This window comes from Parambassis ranga, chromosome 3 (assembly GCF_900634625.1).
Source record: "Parambassis ranga chromosome 3, fParRan2.1, whole genome shotgun sequence".
In the NCBI taxonomy this organism is placed as follows: domain Eukaryota; kingdom Metazoa; phylum Chordata; class Actinopteri; family Ambassidae; genus Parambassis; species Parambassis ranga.
The window spans coordinates 12,932,766-12,949,845 of NC_041024.1; the positions used below are offsets into that span (position 1 = coordinate 12,932,766).

Consider the following 17,080-nt stretch of genomic DNA (forward strand, 5'->3'; position numbering starts at 1 on the left):
TTTAGATTGTTCAGCACTCCGGATGTGTGTCTTGGATGACATGGATGAACCCTCTGCTACATTACTGACGACACTGACACCTATAAAGCAGCCTTTTTTTTCTCCTTTTTTTTATAAGTATCACCCTTATATGAGAACATTGTGTAGTTACATGATAGAAACCTGAATTAGGGGTGCACCTACACCTTCGTTTTTGATGATGGAAGTGAGTACAGTTTCCTTTGTAGTGTGTAGAAAAACTGTGCTGCTGCTACTCAGGCCTCTGTAGCATTTATTCTGGTATAGGTGTACCACTAACCTGAATATTTTAAATTGCAGCAAGTTCTATTGAAGTGGTACTACCTTTTAACAAAATGCACTCTCCTTTTTTTTTGAACAGCCCTTTCATACAAATTAAAATTATCTAGCTGGCTTAAAAAGCAACAGCTACCAAGATGAAAGAATTATTTTGGCCATTATTCCGTGTGTTTTTTAAAAGGTAACCAAAAAACAATAGCACTCTTGCACAATTTTTTTATATGTTCTGTAGAAAATGAGGTATGTTTCTTTTCTGTTAGTGCATATCAATGTAACAGTGCAAAACCAATTACAACAACTACATGTTCAACGATCACCTTGTCAATATACTAATTTTACAGCATTTTACCCCACCATCACTTTCACAAGGCATACGAGAAACCACTTTTGAGACATTGAACACACAATATCCTTCTGATCGATTCGTCATAGGGTGAAGCAAACACAATACAACAGAAATACCAAATTCTATTAGCAATGTTTTAAAATAGCAAGCTTATGCACAGTAGTACGTCTGAAATAATAATAATAAAGCGCGCAGCATGTATCACCTCAAACTCTTATTCATTCCTACAAACATATCTTTCAAATAAATTCAAAATAAATGTTTAAATCTTCTACTGGAATGTTCAGTGTGTTCATTTGATGGGCTGAGGCATGAATGAGGTGGTAAAAACATAGTACAATGCTGCCAGAAAGCCTCTGCTCAGTCCTCATGCCTTTACATTTTAAAGTTGCATGAGAGAAGAATCAATGATTATTATATATATATATATATATATATATATATATATATATTTTAATAATCATTATTTTTTCATCAGGAGAAACTAATTCTTTTGTTTGTTTCCAGTAATTTTCAGCTATGAGGGTTTAACATAATGTAGTGTTGTGTGTATGTATATAGATATACAGATACTTAAAAGTTGTGACTGAGAAAAGTGACTACAGACCAAGGAACTGTGCCATTAGAAAGCATTTGAAAAGACACTGGAGGATATGTCCCTTCAAAAAAGGGCCTGAGAGTAGTTCTGATGTGAAAAACGTATGGATTGTCTCATTCTGGTGAAATACGCCCGTTTCCTTTTGTCTTATAAAATATGTTGAAATGTTGTAAGGCGTTTTACAACATGGTGGAGCTCCACCTGCCATCACACAAAGCCAATAAAACCATTTCCCCCTACACACAGTAGGTAGGCTGTTTCCTCCAAATATATAATTGACCTGTCCCGACATGCTAAATTATTATTTAATTAACAAAAAATATGGAGACCGCTTTACAAGCAGACCATCCGCAACAACTGTCTCCTGCAGTGTATTGCAGAAGGCTCGAGTCAAGGCATCCAACTGGAATGTATAGATAGAAAAACAAAATTCTCAGGAGGCAGTCCCATGTTACACTAATGGCACAAACCACAAGCTGATTGCAATATAAGAATGCATATGTACATCACGTGTTTGCATGCTTAATGCAGCGGTGAAATACAAACAAGCTGAAAGGTGATAGCACATCATTTCAGTGAACCAGCCCCGGGACATTACTCATAAATATTACATGACTCTATATGAAGCTGGCAGGAGGCTGTAGAAAGCTTGAGTAAAGGAAGAAGAAAAGGTGAATTTGATATGAAATGAGAGAAATATGAGGAATAATCTCTGCACAGCCACTACATGGAACAAGGCAGATTTCCAAATGTTATGACTGAAGTAGAAATTCATGTTCTTCATTAGACTCCAGTCATGAATGTTTAAAACTTAATCACTGCATTCTGTTTTTGTGATAAATCTGACGTTAAGCCTGTCAAACAGACAAATGCGGTCTAGTCTGAAGATTTCTAGGTGTTAACAGTGACTGAAGACACACCTGGAAGACCAACAGGTGGTCCACCGCAGGATCTCAACATTGTGTTTTCAGGTGGCCCACGCTTTCACACATGTTCCTATCCCTACTTCTTCTCCATAAGACCCATTTTAAGGTTAAGTACCAACACTGCAGTAGGTACCTCTGTGCACCTGGATGGGCTGAAAGGCGGCCGCTCCTGTAAACAATATCACCATCTCACAACAGCTGGGAGTCCCTACAGTCGAAACACATCTAATTAAAGCAACAAATGTGTTTCAAAAAAGGCCTCAACTGTGCTCCTCTGTACAGTCATTGCATCACACTCATAAACAATTGTCATTGGCCCAGCATGCACCAGGGCAAGTAAAAAGCAGTTTGAATAGGCAGAGGGCCAATGGTGAAGAAAATGAAATGAGTTCCCAACTCCTGCACACACACAGCATCTCTTCAGGAAGCTGCCGGAAAAGGTGAAGAAATCCAGACAGGGTGCCATTTAATGCTAATCTAATCTAATCTGCCAAAACCTCAATGGGTCAGAAACACCAGAAAAAACTACTCACTCTGAAATCTAACTGTCCCTGCAGATGTAGTTTCTTGTGAACTAGAATGACCACATGAACAGACATTAAATGTCCCAGATGTGTAGCATAACTAATACAGCATAAACGATTTGGCCATTTCCAAACTGAAACTTCAACAACGCCACACGACATACAGACATACACATGAAAACAAGCACACGTTCACATTCAGACAGAGCAGAATAAAAAACACTGCCATAGTCTGGTAAGGCAAATCTGAACAGGGCAAGCTGTGATGAGTATTGTTACATAGCTACAGTGTCTGGCAGCTATCTGGCATTATTTAACCCTTTTAGTGTTTCAGAGGGGACACGGGTGGCAAGACAGAAAATCCCTTTCAGCTTACAGACAAAAATAAAACCTCTCCCAAAGCAACACATGTACATAAATAAAATGTTAATCTTGGCATCCGAACAGACATAAAAAAGTGAATCTCTCTAAATGTGGTCTGTAAATATTGATGCATACAAAAAAGCTTATAAGCTGCACTATTTAAAAAATGAATGAAATGAATTATTTCTTTGAAAACAAAATGGTGACAGAGTGACATTTTGTTTCTTCAGATTATGCCTTTTTGTTATAAAATATAACTCCACAGATAAACTTGACCCCACATCACAAATATAGTGCACTGTGCAACTTGTAACAAAGTTTGGCCGCGTCTATGAAAGGGGTAGTTGTTGTTGTTGTTGTTGTTGTTGTTGTTGCAGTGTTCCTTCCTCTGATGTCCAGGTTCCATTGAGGATAGAGGATAGCAGGCACCAGTGGTGTGGGAACAGCAAATCCTCTGTTAGTCATGTCTCTCCTCAATCACCTGCTTCCCTTGTTTGTCATCAAGTTGGGGCTACACGCTGTGTTGTCCACTCCATGGAGAAACTAATGCTTTCCCCTTTCTCACAGATAAGCATATGCACAAAATGTACACGCACACTCACAGACACGCCGTATGTTACAAAATAACACATTTGTCTTTATCCTTCGATTCTTTCTTTGCTTTGCGCTCTCCGCTACACACCTTTCCTGGGCTGGGTGTACCCCCAGCTGCTGCCGCCGCTGTCCCGGCTCCAGCTGCTGCTCCACCTGCTCCTGCACCTCCTCTGTCGGCCTCGCCTCCCTCAACAGGCTCCTGCTGGCCCTGCTGTATACACACACCCAGTAGAGATTTATAGATATGTGCACACAAACACATGAATATTTTTTAATAATTTTCCCCATGTTTCTCATTTCTACTTCAAACTCAGATCCCGGCATCCATCTGTTACTAAAAGGTAACATTTTCCCTCTAGAATTCATTAAATGTACCACATTTGTTCAGACTCCACCTTCTCCTCCTTCCCTCGCTGTCTCCCATTTCTCCGAGACCAGTCCTCTCTCCCTACCTGTGCCTGAGCTGCTGCTGCTGCCGCCTGCTCCTGCTCTTGCTCCTGGTAGTACTGAGAGGCTCGTCGATCCTCCTCCTCCTGCAGCTTTTTTGCCAGCTCTAGGTCACTGATGCCTTCAGGGAGCTGCTCCCACTGCAGGTCCTGGCTTTGCTGCTCCTGCTGCAGTGACAGTGCCATCAGATAGTCCTGATAATGGACATGAGGACGAAGAAAGAGAGAGACTTGGTGATTCATTAACAAAGCTGTCAATGTGATGTTGTTTTCTAATTAATGCAACACTATCCACTTGTTCTGTCTTCATTCATTTTCTACTGTTGTTGCTGTTTACTAAAATATTTTTGAATAATTAACTGTGATGCAAAGTACTGTATTATATCTAGGCCCTTTGAGGTCATTTGTCTCCAATCTTCCAGAATTGGATATGAGTGCATACAATCTGACTCAATGGATTTTTCTTACCAAACCTATTATACAGATAAGAAGGGCTGAGCCTGAGTAAGCAAGAAGAATAAAAAGTAATAGTCCCTGTGCTTCCATCTAGTCTGTGTGTGGGAGCAAGTCAGGCAATTTGTCAGTGAGCCCTGTGTTTGGTTCGTCCTGACCAACCAGTGAGGGAACAGCTGCGAAACCTGTCGCATGTGTGTGTGTGTGCTTTAAACGTTGGTACTGGGATCTAGAACACATCTATTATTTAGGAACTTATTTTTTTTAGCCAGTGTGTGATAATGCAGATAAGTTTGCACAGCACTTTTTGCAGTAAACCATTGCTGGCTCTGCTAGTCTAGCTTGTATCAGTTCTCAGACCTGGTCTATCTGATCCTGCTGACCATGGTACACAGTCTCTGGGTCAGAGGGTGGCCGCAACCGGAACTCCGAATCACAGAAGTTGCCATCTCCGTCGACGTTGTGCAGACTCTCCCAGACGACTTTCTCTTCTGTCAGGAAACCTTGGTCTGTAACCAGAAGGTACAGCTGGCCCTGTGCACATACACATATCATGTCAGTATCCCATTATACACAGGCATACATGAGACCTTCACATGGACATGTGTGTATGTCCATATAGATGTCTATATCGGACTAAAGCTGTCATGACTCTTTGTGTGAGGGCACACACACAGCTTTGCTTACATTGGCAACAGCGGTGTATTATTCAAAATGAAAGTACACAGACTCACTTCCCCTCCTGTAGATAACAGGAAAGGACTGTCCAGGCTCTAGTGGTGGGCATGGGCCCAGTGTGTATGTATGTGTAATGATAGAGCCTCCATATGACTGGGCTAAGCCTTTCTAGGTTATAAAAAATACACAGCTTTCATTGGGTCGAAGCCTGTTCATGTCTGTTTAATGAAATACATGTTTACAGTACATCTGCTGCCAGTGCGTTTAAATGTTTACCTTGTATTTGATCATGGTGCTGAAGTGGTTATTCCTGAAAAAGACGCAGAGCTCTCCCTCCTGTACAGTGGATGTGAGCTCACATAAGCCATGGTAAGTCAGCTGAGTGGCTGTGTTGTTCAGAAACTGCTCTGCTACGATGCCTAGGATGAGGCGAGGAGAGCGAGGACAGAAAAAACACACAGTGTGTGATTAATTACCAACTGATGACTTTATTTTAATGGGGTTTTTGTATACTTTCACACCGTGTTTTGCAGAATACTGCACTCATGTAGCTTTAAAACAAACTGAAAAAGGTAAGGGATAATCTATGTTAACTGTGACCCTTTTTTTTTATAAAAGCTTCATCTGTGAGTAATTATGTAATTTAAGGCAATGCTATTTACTTATTTGCTTATGATGCTGCAACATTTTTATTTGTAACTCATAAAACTCAAAAACAACACATCATGAAACCATTGATCACTGAATGAATCACAGACAGTACAATCTCTGCTCATTCATGAATGCAGGACATTCTTTGGAAAGCTTGTTGGAAATCCTGCAGTAATGTCTGTATAGCAACTATTCTGCTTTGTGGCTTTGACTGAACCCAGTGTAGGCTGAGTAATGGTTGGACATCTGTAAGACAGAACCGCAGTCAATTTGGAGCAAACACCCACAACAGCACTGTGACATCACGTGTTGACGTGATGGGAGGCTCACTCTGCAGGCTCATGAGGCTCAGTGTTGATTGAGCAAATATTTAGCCGAGAAGTAACTGACAGCTGGTAAGAAAACTATACGCAGAGGAAATGGGTCATTTGATGAGCAGTCACATGTATGCCCTGGTTTTATTTAAACCCACTCTGCAGAATGTGTTTGCACTGTTTCCAGAGAGTCTAATAAACAACTCAGACTCAGTGAATGGCTGCTGAATTAATGTTTTACATTTCAATTTTTAAATTTCCCTACCGCTGTGTGCACAGGGGGAAAAAAAGATGGGAGATAAGAGGGCAGTGAGGCAGGCCAGAGAAAGAAGAAGTGAAGAGAAAACACTTACCTTCTCCTGCCAGCTCGCTGCTGTCTGACTGTTTGCAGGATATTATCTTCTCCACCAGCTGGTTGTAGCTGCAGTTGCCCACTGCCTTGACAATGTCATGCATCTGCAAACAAAGATAAACACTGTTGGAAAGAACATTTACCAAGCGTAGGTGCTGCTTTGCTAAAACACAGTGGATGTATACAGAATTCATAGTCATAACAGAAAAGAAACTCAGACTGAGATTTTCTGCTTACTTTTTCAGATTCATCCATAATAGAGCTTCAAGGGGAGGGCAATAAAATAACACCACCATAACATAACAAAGCACAAATGAATAAAGATGTATCACAGGATTCCAATTAAACACTAGGGGAGAAATATGTAGAGGGTGGAGACCAATTCCAATACTCTTAATAACAAGATATTTTAGGACTTCACAGATAATGGCAAAATGATACCAGAGCAGCTCAGAGCTCAGTGCTGGAGACAAAATGCTGAACACACTCCTATTGTTCGCTCATACACAGAGTAACCAATGTGCTTCAGTACGGACATCAGTTATTTATTAGGTCTTTTATATTTAGATTAATAGTTTTAGTCCGTCCGATCTGGAGGGATTTATTGTAAAAGATGCTCATATTTAATGGTCTATTATTTCATGTTGAATGCTGTATGGTAGCTGCATCATCATCAACATATTATATTTGTTAGTTTGTAATAAATTAGTGTGAAGATGAACTACAGCGAAATCAATTGTGCCAATGAATCCTCCTATATGTGTGAAAGCAGCCACAAACAGCAAGCACCTAGCTGTAGAACACATCAGTATTCACTGATGCATGGAGGACAGACAGGAGGGGAATAAAACAAGCCGAGTGTCAGGAAGGTAAAGTGAAAATAAGGTGTCTCTCACCTGGGGGTCAAGCAGCCAGCCGTGGTAAAGAGGGATGTCCAGCAGATCAAACACAATGCATTCTGGGGTGTACTCAAAGACTCGCACCCCAGTGAACTTCACGTTCACATCCAGACCCGTCTGCAGCTTGTGCAACACTGCCATGGCATCACTCATGTTCTGTGAAGAAAGGGAGAAATAATAGTGCAGCAGAGTGAGACAAACCATTTCTAAAGGCATGTATCCATTTCCTTTTATATTTGATCATATTACAGATCCATAAGTTGCATCCAGTCCTTCTGTTGTTCTGTGCTCCATTGTTCCTGGCTGTCTGCACAGTCAGCATGTAGAGCCATCGTTGATTGATTTTTATAAAGAAACCATTTGGTGTTATAAAGTATAGCAATTACACTGTGACCAAGTTTGGTTGTTTTCTAGTGTTCCTCTGCCTACAGTCAATCAACCCACAGCCTCAGGAAGAGAGGGAAGTCTGTGCCAGGAACCATCTGATATTAAATTTCTATACAGGCTTTCAGTGTCGTTTTTATGAAACATAATATTTCCCCTTCATAACATTAACAAGGAGCAGACAGAAATGTGACACAGTGTAGTGTGATCCAATAATCCTGAAATGTAACTGCTTTTGTTTGATTTTGACAGCATTTTGAAAATCTTTGCCACTATTAGTGTGCCACATCTTTTAGTCCAGATAATGGGTGGTGACTCACTGTGGCAGACGGTATGCTGTAACATCACTTTTTCACATGATACCATCCCCTGCTACTTTCAATCAGTGGCAAAACAAATCTACGAAGGCATATAAAAGCTTGAGGCAGGGCAACTCGGATTGTTAGGAGTTCGTCAAGGATGTTTTGTTGCTTCTCCAAGCAGCTTTGGAACAGTTCCAGAACTGGTGAAGCTTGCTTGGAGGAGCAACAAAACGACTTCAAGGAACCTGACAGATCTGTTACAAATTTAGTCCATCAAGTTTTTTTCAAATATTTAATGGTCAATGGTCTGTGCATATTAACATGTACAGATGCAGAGCTTCCTGACAGTATGTGGCTTCACACCATTAACTGAACATTGCACAAAACAAACCCCGAGGCATGAAGATACCTGGGGGCAGAAATAGCATGCAAACAACCAAAGTTATTATGATGGAAATTTAATTTAAAGCAGCAGCGTACTGAAAATGTTCGACTGCAGCCAATTATTAAATAGATTCTGGTGTTATTCTGTGGTTTCCTCTGTGCTTTGTCCAAGAGTTTAAACCGAGGCAACTGGACTCAAGCATTTATTTGTTTGTTTGTTTGTTTGTTTTGAAGACGTTTTGCCACTCTCAAGTGGCTTCTTCAGTTCTACTCTGTGCTTTCCTTTGACGTTATGCAGACCTTTATAAAAGGTACAGATTTATCTTGTTTCACTTCACATTGACATTTAAGTTTAAACCACTCTTATATACTTCTTTCTTTATGTGTAGTCAGTTCCATAACAGCTCTTTATCATGTCGTCAACGTTTATCCTTTTTGGATAAACGCACACACTGCAATCTTCAGGAACATACATCATTTTTCATTAAAATATCCTGCAGGTTTTAATTGGATTGGTTCTAATTGGATTTGTCTTCCCCAGTGTGGTCATATGTAGCTAAACAGAACTGAGATAACGTGTTTACAGTACAACTAGGATCCACTGAGATTTTCAACATTGTGTCAGTGTGGGTAAACTAACAGGTACAGACACAAATGAAATCCTTCCCTTTGAATCAGTGGCTGAGCAGCTTCAAGAAAAAGACATTTCCAATATAACCCGTTTTCAGCCCTTTAACTTTTAATTAAAAACCAGCCTTTCATTGCTCTGTTTGAACATTAGAGGAAGTACTTTACATGCATAAATGCACCGCACACCTGAACACCCAATGAAACAGACTAATTCTTTCATTCATCCTCAGAGCAAAGTTTCCCAGCTGGCTCTAAACCTCTGTTACCATTTAACACTGAGATCAAGATAAGCCTCGCAGCTGAGCACTACAACTCTATTATGAGTGTGCTTTCCATTCCGTTTGAGCCCTGAAGCAAAGAACAATAAATTTGAGCCAACAACATGCTGCTTAGTTATAAAAAATTCTGTTAATATACATTTAAAAAAATAATTCCACAACAATTGCTACAGCCTTCTAAATGTGTCATAACACTGGTTGAACACTCACTTTCTTTTCTGCTATAGTGCCATCCTAATCTGTGTCTAAACGTTATAATGCATATTATTTTACTACCCACCCAGCGATGAGTGCAAGGGCTCCAAATGTCACATAACCATGTGTGCGTGTATAGAGTTTACTGTAGAGATACGTGTCCCATGAGCCGCTCTAGCTTTGACGCTTAGTGTGGAGAGCTGAGGTGAAAAGCCTACAGCTGGCTCATCTGAGCGTGTGGATTAGGATGCTTATGAGCAGCAGTGATGGCAGGATTAGCAGGGGCTGTGTAATGGAGCACATCCCTTCACTTTAGGGCAGAGGGCTTCAACTGCAGATGAGTGCTTGGAGATCACGATGATTAGCACTGCATCGCTCACATTCATCTGGACCTGTGTTAGATGTTCTTTCACAGCGTAACATTAGTACAGTACTGTGGATTTTTACTGTGTTTTTAGTGACTATCCAGTGTCTAGAAAGTCTATGCTTCTCTTTTTTCATTAACGTTCACCCATAATTTAACAACAAAAGCTTGAGTAGATCTAATTAAGTGGTTGTTGACAGAATGGTACAACAGTGCCAGGATGAGGGATTGGATTTCCCATTTTTTTACTAACATAACCACCCCAGTTGATGTACTACGGTAATTCCCACATTTTAAACATAATGAAGCCAAGAAATTAAACTATTCATCTCACACTATAAATTGCGGCTGTTTTTTTGGGTATGATTTGTTTTTCTATTTCATCCTGAGTGTAAAAGCCAACCATTGCTGCCAAGCAACACAACTAAGCACCTGGTTTCAGCAGAAATATACATTTAAAGGCTAAATGTTTATGTCAAAGCAACAGGAAAATTATAGATATTTGTCAGGAGCGTGCATGTTGATGCATTTTTTAAAAGTATCACCATATACTCAACAGAAAAGCATATGAACCAACATATGAATCAATGGAGGACAACAGGAAGCCATTACATAATACCATGACCTATTAGTGAGAGCTGTGAATTATTTACAGTTTACAACACTGTAATGTGCAACAATGTGGGTCATACTATTATGGATCCTGGCACATACAAGCGGATGTCACTGCTCTACATTTTTGTTGAACGTGCCATATTTGTTAGTGTGATCCGGTATCTGTCAAACCCCATTTAAATACAGCCTAAAAATTACAGCAGAGATGCATTACCTCCTTTCTAGCTAATAACACGGACTAATTACAATCTTCATAATTCATACAGTAGAGCTTGCGTAATGGATAACATTAAAACATACATGTGTACCTGACAAGCTGATAACCCTGTGTACGCATTCGTTTCTGATCTCATAATTAGATGAACCACACCTGAAATTAAATCAGGCTCCATCATCACAGCCTGCACAACTGATAGCACAGGCCCATTCAATAATCTGCTCCACATATGGACCCGATATAATAAGCTATTTTTCAGGTTATTCTAACAAATTCTTCACATCACAAACATTACTGTATCTGCTTGCTTGTTTAGCATGTACATTTTCTGTATTTACAGAAGGAGGTATTATAATAATCAGTTACCTCACCATAGCAATGCATACTTGCAAGACATCCAATTTGTAACACTGTAAGAACTTTCATTTAATTTCATCAGTGGGTCATCAGGCCAATTGCTGTTGTGATATCTTGTGTTGCAATACATGGTCACTTAAGAGACATTTATTTAAATGACAGTATTCTGGATTGCCACAAACACAATAAACCATTTCCTCCACTGGCTGAAGGCTCATCATGTATGAATCACCTTGCTGAGCTGTGGCCACTGAGACAAAAACAGAGCAAAACTCTCACTCTCACTTCCTCAGCTCCTCTGAGTAAATATTTAACAATAGCTAAAGAGCAGCCATGCAGCTGCTATTTTAATCCTCATGCACTCCTGTGACAGATGATGTTTTTTTAAAGCTGAATTTATAAATAGAAGTACTTCTGTTGCAAACTCCTGCAGCTTTTTTTTAAAGTCAGGGAAAACTTCATTTGCATTTTGCGTTTGAAAGTCTTTCTCTCCAACATATTAACAGGGCAACATATGTTTAGAGTGTATATCAACATATTTTAGGGTTGGTCCTAAATCCTTAGATCCTAATTTCCAGCATCTCAGAGCTCAGCCCACTATAGCCTCCAAATACTGTGTCAACCAACCAACCAACCACAGCACCAGCAAAAACGACGGCCAGCGGACATGAGAACACCCACATTCTAAAGATCTCCCAGGCCAGTGTCTAGGATTAGACCACTGTAATAACTGGGCAACACAAACTCTAACCACTCTTGACTTGACTTGACTTGACTTTAACTCCACATGCTAAAAGACTGCCACTGATTTATTTAAGAGGTTGCATTTCAGCCCAACTTAAATTTAGAAACACTGTTCTACTGAGCTTCCACAAGGAAACTGCACATTATTTTTTCTCCTCTCTAAATGAGGGACAAGTGTGGCTTCAAATCATTCACAGATGTGCTGGTACCCTGCCACGCAAAAAGAGACAAGGCAGGGCCGCTCCCACACCATGGGCAGGCATTGGAGCGGTTGGAGGAAGCAGGAGAGCTGGATCTCCATCTCCAAGTGCCTCATGATGGTGAGCCACATGCGCACACACACACCCTCAGTAATAGCCGGGAGCTGAACCCAGCCATGCGTCTCTAAGCATTCACCGCCATGTGAAACAACATAATCTGACACTCCTGACCCCTGTTGTTCCCTGAGCCTTGCAAGACACATATTATGTAACCTATGCAGCAGTGGAAATAAGAACGAAGCTGTAGTTTGCTATCAACTTAGTACTTATTTCCATATTATGGAACATCTGCTTAACGTCGCAGCTACCTCAATGCAAATGCAGAAGCCAGTTTTGGCTTAAGTGTGCAGCTATACCTCACTTATATGCAGTGTGGTGAAAATCTATCAATGACAGTGAGAGCGGCTGTGATATGCTGAGTGTAAGAAAGTGAGAGCTCATATTAAACTTGCACAGGTATTGAATAATCAACACAGAACAGATATAGAGGAAGTAGGGCGCATTCATCCCAGGAGCCCTGTGCTCCTCGTGTACCATGAACAGTCAGCAGCTTATTGATGCGCACACATTACCAGACACACACCTGTTAAATAATAATATGTTGCAGTCTTTACCTGCTCATAGTTAAGCCGCTGAGCCTCCGATATCTCTTTAGGTTTGGTTTCCAGAATGTAGTCACCTGCAGAAGGGCAGAAAAAGAGAGATGCTGGAGTCATGTTGTGCTGAGACAGCAAGCGTGATTGGCACTGATTACCACAATGAGTTACACAGAATATGACAGATGTGCCTATTGGTGTGTTTTGTACCGGACAGCTGTTTCCCAAGAAAATGCTGTGCCAAATCCATAGGATCAGTCGAGTCCCTGTCCACTGTGGTGTCATCTGAGAGCTGTGTAGCAGCATGGGCATAGCCTGGCAGATGTCTGGCTCCTGCTGTTTAGGCCTGATCAGCACTACAAACATGCTGCTTGTAGAGGGTGCAAGTCTTTACAAATATTCCTTCAGGTGTAAGACCAACGATAAATACAGCTGGCAGCAAAATCTCCTCCAAAAAACAGTTTTGTTGTACTGTTGAATAATTCTGTGACTCCTTCTGTTTTTTAAACATTTTGAGTGTTTCACTTGCTTTGAAGGGAAAAGAAAAGTCATGCAAACACATTCTTATGGTTGCTTACTCACTAACTTACACATTTAACTAAAATTCTAGTGTAGTTTAATGTTTCTCAGAGAATCCATTAATTTATTAGGAACTGGCGAGAGCATCGGGCTGCTCTGTCAACACATACTTTCTCTGAGAATTACTCAGAGGAATACCATCAACCTCTTGTCATCAACAGCGACATTAAGTAGAAACAGCTACCCACAAAGAAAGAAAAACTGCTGTCTAATGACTCTTGCTCAAGCGAATATGCTGAGTACAGGATATATCATAAGGAGAATCCTTTCAAGCTCTTTTTGGTAATAAGTGATTTTTAAAGGGCTTTATAATTGCTTTAGCTCAGGTAGGAAGTCACCGTCCTTCTGATGCTACCGTGCTGACCCTCAGTTCATCTTCAGTTCTTTAGTATTATCATTATAAAACATTGTGGAGAGGCTGTGAACTTGGTTACTTTTGAAGATGGGCATATCATAAGAAAGTTGGAAATTACTCATTCGTTATATGAATATTTTAGTGCCAGTGAAGATTTTTTCCAGCAGGGGGCCCAGCCAGCAGAGTGACTTTTACTAGTGTGTCCACAACAGGGAAAACCCCTCAGTGAACTCTCTCCTTAATATCTGTGTGTATCTGAAGCTATATGTGTCTAGATTCACTAGTTTATCTGATGAGTATACAGCTTGTTTAAACCTCGTGAAGTTCATTTAATATTTGTATCTATCCAAAAAACAAATTGTCAAATCATATTTTGACAGAGGTGGCTCCTCCTAATCAAATCAAATCAAGTCAAATAAAACTCTACGCTCTGATAGTGAGGGATCATGTTTGTTATGAAGGGCAGGACAAGGCCAGACAGAAGAGGTATCTCCTGTTTCCTTTGCAGCAGCAGGAGAAGATTGACTCATGGGGGATTTCCCCTGTTGCAGTCCCTTCCTCTGTTGACTCTGGAATATATATATATATATATATATATATATATCTGACCTTTAAGTATGTAACTTATTAGAGAAGACATGAAACACAAGTATGTTTACTAGGATGTTGCATCAGGGAGTGTTAGATATGTGATGAGAAGATATGAGAGAGAAGGTAAAGAACAAAGTCATGCACATTCAGTGAGGTAACATGCTTGATAAGAACAGTACATTTTTCCTCTCCAAACTTGTGGGGTAAGTTTAATAGCTACAAACACTCACCAAGGTACTCCATCAGCTGCTCAGCTGTTATAATTTCCATCATAGGTGGCATCTTAACCTGCAACAGAGCACAGCTGCTGTTTGGTCACGTGTTACTCATTTAACGAAACACTGCAAGAACAAGACACCCAACTGTCACTGGATTCCTGTAAATGCCTTGTCAGGATTCAACCTGTATGGACACGTTCAAATAAAATCGAGACACCATTTATGAGCATGCCGTGACTGAAATTCGTATGTGCGGAGACATGACGCTTACATATAGTTGTGTCTGATAACAACTGGAAAATCTATCATACATTATGCCATTTTCCATTGAGGCACTTCAAGAAATATGTCTGCCTGTGTATCAGGTTTCTAGTAACCCATTCCCATCTCAGAGCCTTTACCTTCCATGCGAGCAGAAGGACATTCATAATTGCCAGTAATGGACACGGTCCGTTCTCGTTCTGTGTGATGATCGGTGTATTCTCCTCCCTCCATTTGATCCACTTAATGTGGTATATGGACTGGCCGGCGGCCCGGTCCTTAGTGCATGAAGTCTTCGTCCCATCAGCCCCGTACTCGCTCTGCAAGGCCAAGGCCAGTCCTCGGTCCTCCAGCCCCTCACTGTTCAGGTCCGAGCTGGGACATGAGTTGAGGTTGGAGAAGGACTCGAGTGAATCAATGCTTCGGGACTCTCCACCGAGGCTGGGATCGGCGTCACTGCCACTCGGTAATCCGTCCGATGAGGTGTGATCACCGGGCAGCACCGACTTGACGCTCGCTGTGATTGCATTGTCCGGGCACAGATGAGTCGGTTTGGCAAGTTTCGTCGGTTCACTTTCTCCACACGCCAAAACATCAACCTGCACACCTGAGCCCTCTTTAGTGGGAGGTGAGGCGGGCCCGTCTGTTTTGTTGTTTACTAACTTTGAGGCACCACCCTGGCTGTCTTCTGGAGCCAGCACCGAGTCATGCCCCATCCCGTTACTGATCTGATCCCCGGACCCCGACCACGATCCGCACCCGTCCGCGTCTTTCTGCTTATCCTCCTGCACACAGAGGACTTCGATCTCTTCTGGCTCATCAGACCTTTCGGCACTGGAAATGGCATTAACGGCGCTGGGAGCAGTAACATTTGTGGTGCTGATATTACAACTAACGTTAACCAAACTACTGAGAGGAGCCTCACTATTCTTGCATTTATCGGCTGCTCCTTTCACTCCGCCGACAGTCGTAACATCGCCCATTTCTTCCACGATCGTAGCACACAGAGAACTCCCGTCAGTGTCTCGGTGCAGGTTTGCATTTTTCTCCATTTCGATTTACAGGCTGTCGAAGGATTTTAGCTAAATTGCAGCAGTAGCTTCGGTCCCGAAGACGCCATGACAACTCTGCGAGTGACGTCATCAGAGTGAATTGTTTTCTGGCTGAGCAAGGGGGCGGCGAAAGCCAAGGGCCGGGCGGTGAGGCGTTTAAGTCACCTCGTAGTATGTAAACTCGTAAGTTTATCGTCCAGACGAAAATGTGCAAGCCAGGCGAATTATATGCATCTACCTGGTTTCATGTCTGGGAGAGAGGCGAGAGAAGACAGTTCGCAGTTTACAAACGTTTAAACCAACTCAAATGATTGGTTGTACGTTTGTAGTTAAAGTACTTTCTTTTACGAGCAGCCAGAGTGTAGCCTGACAAAAACCTGCCGTGACCGTGACCGTCTTGCGTACGAGTGCACGCGTATTTGTGAGGCCGTCATGATCTTGCGTAGTTACACCAACCGGGTCCCACTCACATTGCTCCTATTTATCTTAACTCATGATAATAGTAGAACTTTCTCACTGTCTGAAAATATGACATAAATTAAATTAAAATAAATATGTTCAGGGTTAAAATGTGTGGAAACACTGCTACACCGCTGGCTGGTCGAATCGATCCCCATGCAATGACGTTTAGGAGTCAGCGGGTGGCAGCAAATACTTGACCGAGCAGACACCTTTCTGTCAGGGATGTTGTTGGACAGTGCTATAAAAGACAGACAATGCTGCTGAAGGTCAAACTGTGTGATATTTTGTTTTCTTTATTTTAGAATAAAGGCAAGACTAATGCCACCGCCCCGATGTCTGTCTTACAACAAAGGACTGCATATAAACATAAAATGTCTCAGTTAAAAGGCATTTTCCCTGTTGTGTGAATCATTATTAAGTGGAGTTCTATAGGATTTTGATGATTTTGTAGGAGACTTTTTCTTTTAGTTTACTCTAAAACTGAGTATTGCATCAGTCACAAGTGTGACCTGATCAGCTGCTGGTGTGTAATTGACCACAATTTAATGATCAAAGCCTTTGTAAACTAGGTGTGACTTGGTACTGTTGAATTTAGTTATAACAATAGACATTTTTTTTATATTTATCACACAGATTAGAATCGTGAAGCGGAGGCACCTGACATAACATTGCGGTTTTGAAAGGAAACCAAAGCAGGAAATCAATCTTTTTGAAAACACTGTACTGTCTGCTAAGACTTTAGGGTTTTTGTTTCAATCACTCATCTCCATAGATTTGGTTGTTTGTGGAGATACA

The 17,080-nt window shown here is 41.2% G+C and overlaps 1 protein-coding gene across 2 annotated transcripts; it reads right to left on the reverse strand.

Moving 5' to 3' along the window:
• Positions 1-374: 374 nt before the first annotated feature.
• mindy2 (MINDY lysine 48 deubiquitinase 2) lies at positions 375-15,910 on the reverse strand. Of its 2 annotated transcripts, none has more exons than XM_028401688.1 (9): positions 14,912-15,910; positions 14,523-14,580; positions 12,786-12,850; positions 7,439-7,597; positions 6,544-6,646; positions 5,502-5,644; positions 4,908-5,081; positions 4,101-4,289; positions 375-3,856 (listed from the first exon to the last, which is right to left on the reverse strand). In XM_028401688.1, the coding sequence occupies exons 1-9, from the start codon at positions 15,821-15,823 to the stop codon at positions 3,671-3,673; spliced, it is 1,989 nt and encodes a 662-aa protein (XP_028257489.1). In that variant the 5' UTR covers positions 15,824-15,910; the 3' UTR covers positions 375-3,670. The 2 variants fall into 2 exon arrangements, with proteins under 2 accessions (XP_028257489.1, XP_028257488.1); XM_028401687.1 differs by having other exon boundaries at positions 375-3,859.
• Positions 15,911-17,080: the final 1,170 nt, after the last annotated feature.

Coding starts and splice junctions, on each gene's coding strand:
- mindy2 (XM_028401687.1), bottom strand. CDS start 15,823: ATGGAGAAAAATGCAAACCTGCACCGAGACACTGACGGGAGTTCTCTG. Junction 14,581..14,911: donor TCCTTCTGCTCGCATGGAAG/GTAAAGGCTCTG, acceptor GCTCTGTTGCAG/GTTAAGATGCCACCTATGAT. Junction 12,851..14,522: donor GCAGCTGATGGAGTACCTTG/GTGAGTGTTTGT, acceptor GCCCTTCTGCAG/GTGACTACATTCTGGAAACC.